The sequence below is a fragment of the Plodia interpunctella genome, chromosome 11 (genome assembly GCF_027563975.2).
Source record: "Plodia interpunctella isolate USDA-ARS_2022_Savannah chromosome 11, ilPloInte3.2, whole genome shotgun sequence".
NCBI lineage: Eukaryota > Metazoa > Arthropoda > Insecta > Lepidoptera > Pyralidae > Plodia > Plodia interpunctella.
Genome location: NC_071304.1, coordinates 10,477,184 through 10,493,607, shown reverse-complemented (window position 1 = coordinate 10,493,607; position 16,424 = coordinate 10,477,184). Strand labels below are relative to the sequence as shown.

Sequence of the window (16,424 nt, the reverse complement as noted above, 5' to 3'; positions counted from 1 at the left end):
TTACTCTTCACAGGATTTATTCTTCAAGTCACATCCTCGCAGCGTCTCTGGTCCGCGGTGTCGGTGTCAACTGGCGCGGCCGAGCGTCGGATACAAAAATAAAGTAAAGCTAGATTCACTATCCCGGCCGACGAGCTCAGCTCCCGTCCAACTCTTTACATCGCGTTGTTCCTGCAATCAGGTCGACATCACTCAAATTAAGATCTCAAGTTGGCTCATATATATATAAGCTATTTAATAAATAATATTGTAAAAATATTAGAAAGCAAGAATTGTTCTTGCCAAAAGTCGCGAGAATCGAAAACATGGAGATTTATATAGAGAATATGATTGTGTTTTAAAGAATATGAAATACTGCGAATGTTAATATTTGATGTGTACCAAATTTCATAACAATCAAAACCTAGATATTGCGTGAAAGAATGACAAACATATACACATCCGACCGAGCGAGCGAAGCGCGTGGGCGGTACGGCTCTTACGACTGTTCTGTGCTTGACAATGACAACGAAACAAAAGAATGTTATTATTCCAAGTAAATCCATCCAGTCGTTTTTTTTTTTAATTAGCCTACGACAATATACCGAGATAAAGTTTATCTAAGATGGTAGCCCGGTATGTAAGGTATTTTCATACCAAATTTCAAGCAAATCGGTTTAGTAGTATTCGTGTGAAAAGCAAACGACAGACAGATAGGAATTTCAAAAATTATATTTGTGGCTTCTATTACTTGTATGAAGACCCCTAGAAGTATGTTTTTATTTATATTTAATGTACAGAATTGGGTCCAGTATAACAACAGGTTCAGGGGTCTGTTGGTGCTGCACTGGCGCTGCATCCTTGTGGTCACGGGTGAGGTGCAGTACCAACACACTCCTGAGGGTGTTGTCGGAAAGGGTGGATAGCCCATTTCTGAAGTACTGGTCATCCTTACATGTCCAAAATAACAACCTGCATTTTAGTTCTTACTAACATAGTTGTTTGAGTCTCTTACTAATATAATACGGACTTGTATTGTATATTGTGCATAGTCTGAAATAAATATTTTCATTCATTGGCCCCTCTTACAGTTATATAATATGTATAGACTTTGCCCGCTTAAAGGACTCCGGGAATAGTTTTTTCTTCGTATTAAAATGGGATTGGGATAGCTGGAATAAAATATGCATAGCGCATTTAAAATATATACAGTGCCATCTTGTGTTTTTATTGCAAAGTTATTAAAACATGCATTTAGCGCCACCTATAATATAATACAGGTTTTTCGCAAATCCCACGGGACAACTTTAACTAACTAACAAACTTACTATCTTATTTATAACTAGCTGCGCCCCGGGGCTTCGCTCCCGTTGGTTTTCGGGATTAAAAGTACCCATGTTTTATTCCAAGTTATTTTCTACCCGTGTACCAAATTTCATAAGAACAAACTGAATATAATCCGGGAAGCGGGCAACACGTACCTGGGCATGGCGCACATCTCGCACGCGGCGCGCGCGCGCGCGTTGTGGAACGTGCACAGCGGGCACGTCCACACGCCCGCGCTGCAACAGCCGACACGCGCACGTCAGGTGATAACTCCCAATGGTCACATGACAATTTATTCATTCTTTTTATTCACACCTAGATTACATGTCTTAACTATAACCAAATAGGTCGTGGTGAGTTGAACTGTCCCCAGAATTAAGCATGCTCGGCGCTGCCCCGTTTGAAGGAATAGCACTCGTCATGCCCGATATAAAATGGGTCATGAAAATAGAACATAGAACACTTGAAATAGTAAATTATGTACAAAATATAACACACAATGCGTGCTCAATTGAAATGCCCACAATTAACACTACAGATGCAAAAAAGTTTTCTTTAACCTGAACTTTGTAAATACATGACAAATCAGGGAGCTGAAGCAATAAATGATACTAGAGCCCGTATCTACTCCACTTTTTATGTATTGGTATATAATATATAGCTATATAACATATAGCGGCCGAAGGCGTGACCCTTCCGCAGTGCAATTACCTGTCAGCAGAGTGCGGCTGCTGGTTGTGCTCGGGCCTGGCCAGCTGCTCCAGCGTGGCGGCCGAGGGCGTGGCCCTCCAGGCGAGGGCGGCCTGCAGGTCCTGCGTGCGGACCGCGTCCAGCAGCGGGGACAGCTCGTCCAGCGAGAGGGGGAGGGCGTCGTTCGTAGCTAGGTACAGAAGCACGTGCAGGTCCGACATCGCCTGCAAAGTCAAAAGTAAAACTTGACACCAGTAGAAAAAAAACTACGTAGACATGCTTAAAGTTACCCTTCTTGTCGTTATTTAAGACATTTATTTACATAGGTTAGGCACTTCTCTCTACGTAAGGAACTCATGTCAATTTTGTTCATGACCAAGTGAGTATGATCGGTACGGTAAAGAAGCAGTGTAACCTCGAGAAAGTTGGGCGCGGCCTGTATGTGGTTGTGCAGCTCCGTGAGCGTCTGCACGTGGTGGTGCAGCGCGCGGTTGGCGGGCGGGAAGCGGGCGGCGGCGCTGAAGGCGGCCGGCGCTCCGTCCGCCGCGACGCCGCACGGCACGTCCACCAGCAGGTACGCCACGGGCACGCGCTTCGCGGACACGCCCACCTCGTTGCCGTACGCGTCGCGCTCCTGCCGACATGGCACGTATTAAGTAAACATAACACTTAATGGCCCTGTGTGCCATGCGCCCAATGGACACAAACAGTAAAAAGCACAACACAAGATGAATCACTGATTGATATCTATGAAAAAAAAATATTTAGCTAGTTACTTATGAAGTGTATATTACCGATATCGCGCCACTGATTTCTACTCCGTAGAAAGGCTTGGGTATCGTTTACTATATCTCGATCAAAGGAGATCTTGAGAAAAAGAGGAGAGAATGTTCTCCTAGAGTCATATTCGTAGTGATTAACGACATTAGAGGCCACTGTCTTCGGTTTAGTAAATTGTGACTACATTGTGTAATGGAAAACTATAATACCTTCTAATAAAATAATACACTTATGTTTTTACTTTTTTGGTTTAAGCTAATAAATAAAAGATATTGTTAAAAATGTTATGGTTATGGTGACTGGTGTGCCTTAAATAACGTTATAGAATGAAACAAACACGATAACTTTTTTATCGATATCAACGCAGCAGTTTTCCTAGGCGTTCTATATTTCACACATTACGAGACAAAACATAAACCAGATTGTAGCTTTCTTCGCGAAGTTTTCCATTTACCAGAAGCGGGACTGCGTCTCAAGGTGGACTTGAGTAGGATTGAAACCCGAGATCGTCCGCACTACATGAAACAATCAGGTCTAATTTCCACAGAAAAGTGAATTTCTGATTGGTAGATGGCATCGTCAATGTATTCGCCAACTGTTACCAAATAAGTACATTATATTTGTTCATAGCTGTAAATATTGTGTCACATTGTGAAAACAGCAGCAAATAAAATAGACTTGGTACGCGTAACCTATGTAAATTAGCATTCGTATTACGTAAATCATTAGTGCAAAAGTTTTACTGTATGTCACACGGCGCAACGTATAGGTTACAGTTCGGAAATTAATACGTGTTTAGTTCAATTATAGATACGGCGTATCCTTCTATAATAATATCATCCGTATACAATAATAGTATATTTCAGAAATACATCCATATACACTTAAAAACAAATAATAAAATAATTAATTCAAAATAACTTTAAAATGTAACCAATGCCGAGACGCTAGTATCCACTTATATTGTATGCAAGCGAGTTCAGCGCCCTAGCATTGGGGAGTCGCGCCTATCAACCAACGCGGGGAGGATGCTGTTGGTGTCGGAGCGCAAGCGAGACTGCAGCGACGCGCATCTTTTTCTAATAATTTTCTAGTTAGTTCGAGCAAACATATTATATCGGACAGACAACTTTCTAGGTATATCCATGTTTTTAGATACTTAAAATGTGTAACTTTATTCAAGGGAGTATTGTAAAGAAATACTTCAAGAGAATATTGTAAAATTTTTCCCACAGAGTTTCATAGCGAACAAGATCGAAAGCTGAAATCTAAATAACTTGCGTAGATAGGAGTCCCCCGGGATGTGTAGGTAATATTGGACAGTTTCCTTGAATCAAAAAAAATGCACTCTCTGTTGATAATCCGGGCTTAAACCCGAACTGTGCATCATATAATTGTATGTGACTTAGTAAGTGCCTACCAAGTAAAGTGTCCAACACCTCAGCCACTATTGTAGCCAGGTGGCCAAAAGGTGAGACAAATAACAATAACTAAGGGACAAACCTCATGGTGTATATGTTATTAGAAATTAGAATATAGGTACCATTAGCACTTTTGATTGGTAAATAATAAAAATAAAAAAAACTGAGAGATTGGTTTTAAAGACATTCGCTATTTAATCAAAAAAGTGAATAGAACAGATTGATAACGGGGTGGAGAACCCGTGAATGAACCGTGAATATTGTTCTTATTGGTCACAATTTACGGTACTTTTTACTCGTCAAGTGACTTTTGAAATTGTGAAAAAAAAGCCGTGAATTTGAAATTGAATGAAAATCACTGTGAATAAAATCTGACACAACACTGGTGTCAAATGTTATTCGAGCATAAACACAATAAGAACAAGGAGCATAAACGTATAGTACGAGTATGTAACGGGAGCGAAACGGAGTAAGCCCTAGGCGGGTGTGGAGTGGACTCGCATCCATATCGCACAAGACTCAATCGAGCCGGCACGAAGGCGGGCGCGATCGATACCGGCGTCGCGCGGGCCTCGGTCGGATAACCCCCCACCGCGCTACTCGAAATCATACGTCTATTAGTATACAACATAAACATTTATTATTTTATAAGATGCTTATAATACAACACATTTCATCTTGATGCTAAATTCGAATCAGCACAATAATTTTAATTTTACAAAAAATATCAGTCTTAATTTGTCAAACCATCGTAAAACTCTATTTATAATGATCGTAGGCAATCTGTTTATAATGGTCGGAGCCTTGTGCGGGCGGCCGGCAGGGCGGCTGACAGCGATATGATAACAGTGAGTGACCCGCGCTATCACAATGTCACGTCACAATCGGCCTGAAGTTAGCGCGTGTTCCGCCGCCGCTCGCGGTGACCTCGTACCGGCGCGGCTCCCAATAACACTTGCCATACATTTTCATACGTTGATGAAAAATAAATACATCGCTATTCGTTACGCAATTTTTTTTAACTTCTTTTTAAATATGTGACAAAAAGCGAAATCGTCAAAAAAAATCTTGAAATAAGTTTATACATAACATGTACGTTACAACTACGTTGATGTGCAATGATACTCTAACATAAGTAAATATCTACTTATTATGCTAGAGTTATTGTATGTATGAATATAAATTATATGTATTTCAAAAGCAATCACATTTTTAAAGCTAATACACCTTGAATAGCGTTTTGCAAATCAGTAAATTCCTTTGGGATTTAATCCTGGGACTCTAAACAAGACCTGATTTAATCATGCAGAACAGTAACAAGGAATCCATTAACAAAGTTGGTGTGAAATGAGATTCCTAACGCACACGCTTCGACAAGGTCACGTCGTCCTGAAATAATCTGTTGATCGAGCGACGTGAAGCACGGCGCATAGTCGAGAAACAACATGGCGTGTGTACACAAAACGTAAAATGATGTGGCATTCCACATCGATTTCCTTGTTTTAGTTCATTTTGTGGTGTTGGTGGTCGGGCATCGGCGGGCGATGTGACTGGCGAGGCCGGCACCCGACCTCGGTACTAGTTCCTCCCCGATGTGGCGGCTGGGCCGGGCCTAGTCTAGGTGAGTGAGCCGCAAGCTACTACTCGACATGTTCTTTATATGTTGGTAAACAAACGCTAGGCCCGTCTGATGGGAAGTGGTTACCGCACGATTTCAGTGGAGTATCATACGCGAAGATTATACATACACATCCCACATTTTAAACCACAACAAACTTAAATACAGCAAACTGAATGCACTGATTAGGCAAGCACAAAGTATAGAGCGTATAGATAGACTTCATGACGAAGTTTCAATTAGGCATATGACACACATAATTTAAGTGTAGCAATGGGCAATCGATAAAAAATTTCAAAGTGCTTTAATTTTTTTTTGCTGAAAGGAATAATGCCAAAAAAAGTTTCAAAATGTTCTGTACAGCCATTACAATTGAAAATTAAAACTCTTGAACTCAATTTTAGCGGATTTGCCAGATGTAAAAAGTTCGTCTTTAGTCCATATAATAAAAAAACAAAAGTGTCAACGTCAGTAATCAAAAACTTAACCTAAACCTATCAAATTTCAAAATTGATTCTACCAAATAATAGGTATTGGGTGATCATATGGGCTATAATATATGACCTGGAGTGTGAGCACTTATTTTGACATATTCCATATACAATGGATTTATTAGTAGAACAGATAGATGTGAAAATATCTCGATGGGGCCGATTATGAAAGAGCCATATTATAGTCTCTTGTACATCTTTATTTTGTCCTATGTTTTCGCGAGAAAACTTTTTTTCTAGACCGATAGACTAAGATTTATACCTACATATATTTTGTATAAGTTTGTTATTGATGAAATAGTCACTAGAAAATATGCACCAACATAAAAAAGATAGATCCAGTACTTAAATGGTCAAAAATATGCTCGGAACACTTCACACCTGACGACTTATGAAGATATGGACTCATACAGGTAAACCCTTCAGTCAAAATCATGTTTATCAGTTCATCATCACAGTTGACCATATAATAAAAAGGTACTATTACCTCAGTTTTCTCATGGTGGCCTTGTATTAATACTTTATCTTCTGAAACCTATTCAATAATCCACAATATTCTTCTTTTCTTTTAAACTCTCGCCAAGATTGCGAAGAAGGTATTTTTGGTCGTAAATCTTCAACAATATCGAAAATTTATGCTCTTTGTCGCCATTTACAATGATTGTTTACCGAAATTGTACCAGTAACGCCATCTGCGCCGAGCTTTGCGTAATATTCCCTATTACAACTCATATGGTTTGGTTTGTCTTAAGATAGTGTAGTGTAAGGGGAGGCGACAGACTTGCACCAAACATAGGCCACTGCATAGTACAATAGTGATAAGTGTCTGTTGGCTTGTATCAACAGATGGAGTGGTCAATGGCGGGGGAGATCGAGGAGCTGGTGGTGTGCGCGTGCTGCAAGCGCACGTTCGACGAAGAGCGGCCGCCCAAGCTGCTCGCGTGCAAACATAGCTTCTGTCTGGCGTGCGTGCGCGACGTGCTAGCGCGCGGCCGCGACCTCGCCTGTCTGCACTGCTGGAAGCGCACCGACCTGCCCGCGCGCGTCGACACGCTCCCCACGCACGCCGCGCTGCTGGCGCTGGCGCGTCGGCTCAGCGGCGGCGTCTGCGGCGCGCACGCGCTGCCCGCGCTGTGGTGCTGCGCGTGCGGCGTGCGCGCCTGCCGCGCCTGCGACGCGCACGCCGCGCATGCGCACGCGCTGCGGCCGCCCAGCGAGGCACGCGCGCTGCTGGCGCGCGACTGCCGCGAGTTGCGCGCCGACCTCGCCCGCCTGGCCGCGCGCCGCCGCGACCTGCTGCTGCGCGCGCTCGACGCCGCCACCGCGCTCAAGGTGCGGCTCGAGACCGAGCTGGCCGCACCCGCCGCGCCCGAGCCCGGCGGCGCCGGCGCCTCGCCGACGTCCGCAGCCGACGAGCGCTCACGCCTGCGCGCGCGGCTCGCGGCCGCCAGTGCGCAGGCGCGCGCAGACGAGCTAGTGCGCGCTGCACGCGGCCCGCTGGAACGAGAGCTGCTGCGCCGCGCGCTCGGCGATCCGCCGCCGCCGGACGCGCGCGATCCGCTGCTGTTTCTCGCCAATTACTGCACGGCGCAGCTGCACGCGCGCGCTGCGGTCGACATCACCGGCACGGACGAGGCGGACGCGACCTCGCCGAGCACCAGCGACACGCCGGGCGTGTCTCCCTGCAGTCCGCCGCCGCGGCCGCCGAGCGCGTTTCCGTTGTTCTACTTCAACCTGGAGGTGAACGGCGCGGCGTTCGGGCGCGTGGTGATCGAGGTGCGCAGCGACGTGGCGCCGCGAATGGCGCGCAACTTCAGTGTGCTAGCGACGGGCGAGCTCGGGCTCGGGTACCGCGGCTGTACCGTGTTCCAGTGCTGGGAGAACGAGAGCGTGATCACGGGCGACTTCGAGCTGAACAACGGGCGTGGCGGGCGCTCCGTGTTCGAGGAGAGCTACTTCATGCCGGACGACACCAAGCTGGCGGCGGTGCGCGGCGCGGTGGGCATGCGGCGCTCGCAGAAGCGGCACGACAACTTGGGGCTGGTGGGCTCGCAGTTCCGCATCGTACTGCGCGAGATGCGCGGCTTTACGGCCATCTTCGCGACCGTGGTGGAGGGGCTGGAGCTAGTGGACCGCCTGTCGCGCACCGGCGACTCCGCCGGCAAGCCGCACTCCACTATCCTCATCTCCAGCTGCGGCAAGCTCAACTGAGCCGTTTCTAATGTGCTTAGCGAATATCATAGATCTCGCCCGTGCATATCTGATCTCTATCGCGACTCTAGTACCTTACATTTTCAATCCGTCGGACCAACCATTTCGCGTGTACGTGAGATATTTTTATACGTGTAGGGAGACTATTTTGAAATATTTACACGTATTTCCGAAGTTCGTCGGCTCGCGCTTGTCGGTGTTTCTTCGCGTCTATCGGTATCGTTTTCAGTGTGGGCCTACTGGGTATTGTCTCATTACAAAGTAATATATTTTTGTTATAGCGCGGATCCACGCCGGGACCCGCGCGTCGTGCGGCTAGTTATAAGTTATAAGGTTTTATCGTATGTGTGTCAATATAAATGTTATAGATATATTTATAGTACCTATATATTGTAGTCGGATTGTCGATCGCCGCGGTGTCGTATATGTATAGCGGATATATTTACTCGTCGTAGAATAATATATTTACAAGCAAATGTTACCTCTCGAATGTGGCGTTGAGAAAGAAGGTTATTGCACGAATGACCGAATCCCGGGGTTTAAGACTGTGATGATAGTTAGGTAGCGGAGTCAGCAGTGCCTGCTTTATATCGAATATATTTACTATTGAACGTTGTCGTCTCTTCGTTCTTCGATCGCGGTCGTGCTCGTTAAGTTTACTTCCCTATTAGCAGAGTTTATATACATCGACGCATGTTGTCTCGCGTTGACTATATTCATGTTATTGTAGCGCGTTTTGTTTCTCGATATAGTTTATGAGGGGAGAGAAGCGAAGCGGACCGGGCCCGGGCTTGTTAATGTTATATGTACACGCATATTACCATGTCCGAAGCGAATTCGTGATAAATAAATATGTCTATGGCAGCATGCTCTTGTTTTATTTCTAAACTAGCTATTGTCAACATAAATTTCCTTTAGACAGAGAATACTCGTATACATCAAGCTGGAACTAAATTACAATTTAGCCATTCTTTTATCGTATCCATTGATAGGAGTTTATTTTATAATTTGTTATTGTGTTTGGATCGCTAAATGGTACACTGGTGCAACACACAAGTATTTATTAAACAAGTTGCCTTCTGTTTTCAATTCGAACAAGCTATATATTTTTAAAGCAAGAATGTAAAGTTTCAGCTCTGAAATAATCATAATATTATTTAGAGTAAGATCTGCCCGCGGCGATTTCATTTCTTAAAAATAAAACAAAAATTGTACGTAAAATTTCAGTCACTCGTTTCGTCTCGCAACTTGTCCAATCCCGCTTTCTGCAATTAAGTATCCCGTACGGTTTCTTGCATATTGTTCTATCATGTTTTTCGCACTGTTTGTTGTCATCTTCCTGTCACCTTCCTGAAATCGGGCATTCTCCCCTTAGCGAACATGCCCGACGCGCTGCAGTAGCGAGGAAGCTTCATAAGGATGCGGTATGCATTATTATACTGCACTCTTACGGTGCTGAAGGAAGACCTCTTATGATTATACCATAACTGGCAAGTGTAGAAGCACTGGCAGTAAGCTCTAAAGAGGGTCTCCTTCACTGCTCCACTACATCTAGCAAAACGGCGCGCGAGCATGTTACACCGAACCGACAATGCCCGTCTCTCACGCTCCATATCTAAATCATCTTTACGATCTCCAGTCACAATATGACCAAGATACTTAAACTGTTCGACAACCCGAACTACTGAGCCATTCAATGTAACTTCGGTGACGTTCTCCGAACACTTCCCCGCCCTGAAAACGAGCATCTCTGTTTTCGCTACATTATATTTTAGCCCATGAGATTTAGCATAACTCTCACAAACTGACACAACTGGGTGAGCCCACTGATCGATGGGCTGAGGAGAACCATGTCGTCCGCATAACTCAGGTTATTGAAGCAAACACCGTCAATATGGCAGCCAACCAACATACGCGTTGAAAAGATCCGGAGAGGTCAACCCGCCCTGGCGCACCCCGCATTCCAATCTGTGGGAATTGGATGTCGTGTCACCCCACTTTACAAAATTAGTCTGACCTCCGTACCAGTACGTCAACAACCGAACAATTGTTTCCAGAACTCCAAAGGAGCGCAGTTTGCTCCAAAGAATTTTATAATCCACCAGATCAAATGCGCTGCTAAGGTCCAAAAAGCATGGTCCGACACCTGATTTGAAAGAATCAAATTCCATGTTTGAATTTATAAGTGAAAGTACATAATTGAAGTCGAACAAAAACCGGCCTGAAAAATTGTATGAAAGTCCTTTGTGTTTCAAATTCCTCTTGGGAATTATTTATAACACGGTCGAAATAAATGTGAACATCGTTGCATATAAACGTCAATTAAACAGGTCCAAACCTAATTCCGTCGTGTTACATCAATATTGACAGCAATGAGTATAAGTGCAGATTGTCAAAAAATATAATTCCACTTTTTAAAATACGAACAAATGTGAATATTTGATGGATGTTGTTGTAATTGTATTTTATTCTATTATTTTCAATTTTTATTATCTTCGTAGGCAGGTGTCGTATGAAGCACTACTCGTATGTCTGCGACGCTCGACTAAACGCAACATACACCCTCGTTAGAACCTGCGACTTTCATTTCTCGATAAACAACGAACTATTTATTCTAATATTTCCGTTAGGGGTCTTGTGTTGTATATATGTATCACTCGAATCTGTTTCTTTCTTTTTTCGATGCAAAGTGTACTATTATTGGGGTTTCAGTTACAGCCTAAAAACAAGTCGCAATTTCGTAATTATCTGGGAATATTTTTCATTAAAAAAATCTCAATGTTCTCTTTAATTCCTCGATTTCACAGACTCTCTCAGACTACCCTGAGTTGTTGTCTCCTTTCCAGAAGGTGGACACTCTGAATTCGTTGTAAGTTACCTCAAACGAGCACTGTAGTTTTTGGGAAATAAAATGGTGTAGTACGCGCAGTGTAATGTAGTGTAGCGTAGCGTAGTGTAGTGTAGCGTAGTGTAGTGTAGCGTAGCGTAGTGTAGTGTAGCGTAGCGTAGCATAGTGTAGTGTAGCGTAGCGTAGTGTAGTGTAATGTAGTGTAGTGTAGTGTAGCGTAGAGACTGACCTTGTAGTAGACGTCGGGCACGTACTGCGCGTCGCCGGAGTCGCGGATGTAGCCGAGGTCGGGCGCGTCGCGCGTGGGCAGCAGCACGCCGTCGCGCACCAGCGCCTGGCACTGCCCCGACACCTGCCGCCCGCCACATTACATTCACGTTTCAACCACGCCACTCCATATCAAGCGATATCGATACAGAGTCGAAGGTCTTCAGCATCTTCAGTCGTCAGATCATTGCCATGCGAGTATGTGTTATTAGCTTTTGCCCGCGGCTTTGGTCACGTGAATTTCTCACAAGAACAGTATTTTTTCCGGGATGGTAGTAACCTAAGTCCTTCTCCGTACTCCGGAGTACAACCGGATTACGATAGTCTACCTGGTAGCCTTCCATGTGCACCTGCTGCGCGCTGTCGCCGGTGACGCAGACGGTGACGAACTTGGAGCCGAAGTAGCCGCTGGAGGCGTGGCGGCACGCGTTCGGGTGCTGGTTCTGGAAGTGGCCCGCCATCACGCACTCCTGCGCAGACAGGAAGTGGCTGTCCACCCCGCTGCAACCGACACACACGTCATGGACGTACAGATTACAACTAACGTCGACACATAGAGAACTCGTCAGTGAGCCAGCAAATAACTTTTAGTTTATCTTGACAAAAGTGATTGTGAAAGATTGCTTCTATATATCGATTTTTTGTTTTTAGTATGTTGTCATTTTCGGAATCAGATATCTTCAACATCGTCTACGGCAATAGATGTTTTCGGAAGGGTCCGTAAGACAGTCAGACAGAATGTGCACTGTGCAGTCACCGTATGTGCGCGACGGTGCCCTTGGCGACGTCGTCGGGCACGAGGTCGGTGAAGATCCAGCCGACGCGCCGCAGCCCGAGGCGCTGCGCGAGCGCGTCCAGCGCGTGCGCGTGCGCGTCGTGCTCCAGCGACACGTGGTCGCGCGACGACGACTGCGGCGGCTCGTAGATCGCCGCCACGCGCGCGCGGATGCCTGACACATCAAACTTATGTCACCGAATGTTACTCGATTACTATATATGACTATATGAAGTCCTTGGAGAAAAGGCTGCGGTGAAGTTTGTTGCGCCGCTTCTTCTTCACCTGCGCTTTGGATGCCGGCAGTAGACTTAGTTTAAGTAATTTTTTTGACGTCAATAAGTGATGTATATCATCCTAAATTGAATAAAGAATTTTGAATTTGAATTTATAAGAAATCGAGTCCAAAATATAGAAGATTATTATATATAACCTGATAATAGATAAAAAAATACAATCGTGGTGCATCAAAAGCTATTTATAATATCTACATAGGTGAAAAATCTTGGATTTCTGCTTATGACCCCGAAACTAAGCAACAATTAACAGGTTGAGCCTTCCAACATGAGCCGAACCTAACAGAAGTTGCTCGTGGGAAAAACACTTTGAAGCCAATGTTTGCCTGATTCCATCACGACAATGCAAGCTGTCACAAACTTCGGGTGAAACGGTGGAGTTAACGGGTTTTCCGCGCTAAGTGCTATAAAAACTGGTTTCGTCGAATGCAAAAGTGCATCGACCTTCACGGCTAATATTTTGAAAAGCAAATATTAGTATTTTATTTCAGATATATAAATGGCAGCGTAAGCATGATGTACTGACCCAGCGGCACGTCGGGGTGCCTCTCGTAGCGGCCGTAGAGGAAGCCGACGCGCTGGTGGCCGGTGGCGCGCCAGTACGACAGGAAGCGCTCCACCAGCGCCGCGTGTTCCACCAGCACGTTGTCCACGTGCCGGTAGCGCTGCCGGTTCAGCGTCACCGCGCCCGGCTGGCACGCGCTGCAGATGCCGCGCGGCCACGGCGGGTGCTCCTTGCAGCCTGACACACATCGTACCGCACTATCTAATATTGATCATCGCCAGTCGCGATCTGATACAGAGCACACATTACAACCTGTACTGTGTATCAGGTTATATAAGAGCATAGCGTCAAAAGATAGGCACAAAAATTTTTTGCAGTTAATTCGTGGTTAACAGCTTATGGTGCAAAGACAGATACCCTGGCAGGACCACTCCATATCCTCCCGTGGATGTTGTACGAGGCGACAAGGACTAGATAAGGAAATATGCAGGAAAGAGTAACAAACACACACACATATGTACGTACATCCTCACAAACTTTCGCATTTATAATTGAGCGAAGCGAGGGAGGTCTCACCTTCTACAAATAAATATAAACATTATTGATTAACCAATAATAACCTGGTTTAATCTTTAAGGACAATTCATCTAATGATATGAATTGTCCTGAGGTGATCTTGCGCAAGTAGGCGTGGAAAGACATGTGCTTGATGTTGTGCTCCTTCAGGTAGCCCTCGTCCCACGGCTCCAGCGGGGAGCAGTGCACGCAGCGCCCCTTCAGGTTGTGGCGACATCTGACAACAAACAATATCATTACGTAGTATAACGAAGTCGTCCTTGCCTTAAACTTTCTTGTTTTAAACTGTGCAAGGGATTTTGATGTAGTCTTGACTATTATTAAGATAATTTATTAACAAAGGTATAACAAAATATATACACAAACAAATAAATTAATAATAAACATACATATGGACAAATTGTACAGATTGAGTCAGTCCCAAAGTTTAAGTACAAAAACAAGTATGAGACTTGTGTTATGGGATACTAGCTCACTCACCAATTATATTTTATAATAAATAATATCCAACATCCAACACCCAGATCAATCAGAAAAATAACATTTTCCATCTTGACCTGACCGGGAAATTAAACTGGAATCTTCAGTGTAGCAGTGTAGCTGATGACCACTAGGCTAAAGAGATCATGTAAATATACACTATCATGAACATCTGTTCATGATAGCCTATTGAATTATATATATATGATAGTTATTGGCTGTCGCTTTTTTAATGACGGTAATAAAAAGGAAATAATAAAATATGTCACATCATGTACACATTAATTTATGTAAAACACAAATTATCACCAATTTGTGAAAGTGAACATTTTAAGTATGAAGTGAAAGATTATGGGGACTTACATAAAATCTCTGACGCAATTGTTAGCACTACCACACTTGGCAAAACAAGCAAGCATAATAAGTACTCTTATATATTCTCCATATTTATATACTCACAATTTGTCATCTCTTTGTCTGTGAATGCTCCCAGAGCTCTTGTATAGTTCCAGGTCCACCTCATCTTCTTGTATGACAGGCTTCGGAACCACAGGCGCGGGGGCAGCTTTAGAAGGGCCTGCCTCCATTGCTGGTTCCCCAAATGGTTTGTTATTTGCCTGCCACAACATATCATATTGCTCAAGAAATTCAAAGCATTCATTCAAATATTAGAATTCCACAAGCCCTTTTTCACATCAAATTTAACATAATATATGCTATAATAAACAAATTTAACATACTATGCTACATTAATAAAGCCACAAATTACTGGAATTTCATAACAAACAGTGCTGTGAAGAAATGTCAAATGAAACTCATTTCACAATATTGTTCCTTATCACATCTGAAGCTCTGCTTGTCTATTAGGGTTCTCTACCTCAAAAGGAAATATGGAACCCTTATAGGATCTTTTTGTTGCCTGTCTGTCCATCCGTCTGTCAAGGCCCTTTTTCTCAGGAATGCATATGTGTATAAGTTGAAATTTACGCGAAATATCCAGGTCTCCTTGAAGCTTTGAAAATATCAAAGTCAACACAATCAAAATATATGACCATTGTAAAAAATTTTATGTAGAAAATTTTGCAATTTCACAGGAAACTCAAAACCTACAGGGTACTTTCTGTTGATCTAGAATCATGAAATTTGGCATGAAATTGGCATTAATAATGTAGATAAAATGAAAAGTTCCATATTATATAATTTCTAGCTCGAAAAGGATTCTCATATAGATTTCCAATTCAAAATGAAATGTGGCAAAAATAGCCATCTAGGTATATATGGCTTTTGATGAAAATTTAACATACATTAATAACAACAATACAACTGTATAAACCTCTGCACTGGTAGTAGGCTGATCGAAGAGCACAGCTCCGTTGACGGGGCTGAGGTAGAGCATGTCTCCGTGCTGCAGGCCGTAGTCGCTGAGCCGCCGCGACTTGCTGGACACGATCTCCTCGCGGCACGCGCGGTCGCGGTGCAGCGCGAACCCGAACGTGGTGAGGTGCAGCGCCTCGTGCACGCGCTCGTACAGCGCGGCCGTCACGTCCGACGGCTGCAGCTCCACGCGCGCCGTCCCTTCCGACGACTGCACGCGCAGCGTCTGCAAACAACACATCACCTCGATACTGAGCCGACTGCAAGGAGAGGTCATCGAAAACGCTAAGTCATCGCTCGCTTTTCGCAATAGTTTGCGACTAGCTATGCTCATCGACCGCTTGGAAAACTTTGTGTGTATATCATCAACTATGGATACTTTAACCGTGTAAAGTAAATGTGAAAATATTATGGAAAAAAAATTGTTGTTGTTATCATTGAAAGTATGTGAGCTCAGGTTTATTAGACAAGAGAGAACAGCATGTATTTGCTTCTAAGTTCTAATTTTCTTAACTTCCTTCTTTGAATAAGAGAATTTCATCACCTACCATTTTCTTGGATCCTGACATTTTATTCTAAACTAAAATAAAACTGCACAACACCAACAATATCTTGTCACGACCATGACGTTTTCGGACTTGAAAGTTGAAATTTTTTTTGACAAGTGTCACCAGTTCAAAAACTCAAACATCAAACCAAACAAACATTTTTCTTACAATATATAATTCAAAACGACCTATTATGTTATTTAAATAGTTTCTTATTATACTGGGCTATACTACCAGTT

General features: G+C 43.8%; 2 protein-coding genes across 2 annotated transcripts; one reads left to right on the top strand and one right to left on the bottom strand.

The window, feature by feature from the left end:
• On the bottom strand, positions 1–16,303 carry Npl4 (Nuclear protein localization 4). The gene is made up of 12 exons (XM_053752122.1): positions 16,186–16,303; positions 15,597–15,863; positions 14,723–14,880; positions 13,828–14,000; positions 13,229–13,444; positions 12,389–12,581; positions 11,961–12,132; positions 11,594–11,716; positions 2,411–2,629; positions 2,017–2,219; positions 1,461–1,541; positions 1–171 (listed from the first exon to the last, which is right to left on the bottom strand). The coding sequence occupies exons 1-12, from the start codon at positions 16,204–16,206 to the stop codon at positions 156–158; spliced, it is 1,842 nt and encodes a 613-aa protein (XP_053608097.1). The 5' UTR covers positions 16,207–16,303; the 3' UTR covers positions 1–155.
• Positions 5,429–9,383, top strand: LOC128673945 (uncharacterized protein). Its single transcript, XM_053752123.1, has 2 exons — positions 5,429–5,817; positions 7,152–9,383. Exon 2 carries the CDS (start codon positions 7,152–7,154, stop codon positions 8,514–8,516), a length of 1,365 nt encoding a protein of 454 aa, XP_053608098.1. The 5' UTR covers positions 5,429–5,817; the 3' UTR covers positions 8,517–9,383.
• Positions 16,304–16,424: the final 121 nt, after the last annotated feature.

Excerpts from the sequence above, each read along its gene's own strand:
- Npl4 (XM_053752122.1), bottom strand. The coding sequence starts at position 16,206 with ATGTCAGGATCCAAGAAAATG. Across the intron at positions 15,864-16,185 it reads TGTCAGGATCCAAGAAAATG|ACGCTGCGCGTGCAGTCGTC; the intron begins GTAGGTGATGAA and ends TGTTGTTTGCAG. Across the intron at positions 2,220-2,410 it reads CCGCGCCCAACTTTCTCGAG|GCGATGTCGGACCTGCACGT; the intron begins GTTACACTGCTT and ends TTGACTTTGCAG.
- LOC128673945 (XM_053752123.1), top strand. The coding sequence starts at position 7,152 with ATGGAGTGGTCAATGGCGGGGGAGATCGAGGAGCTGGTGGTGTGCGCG.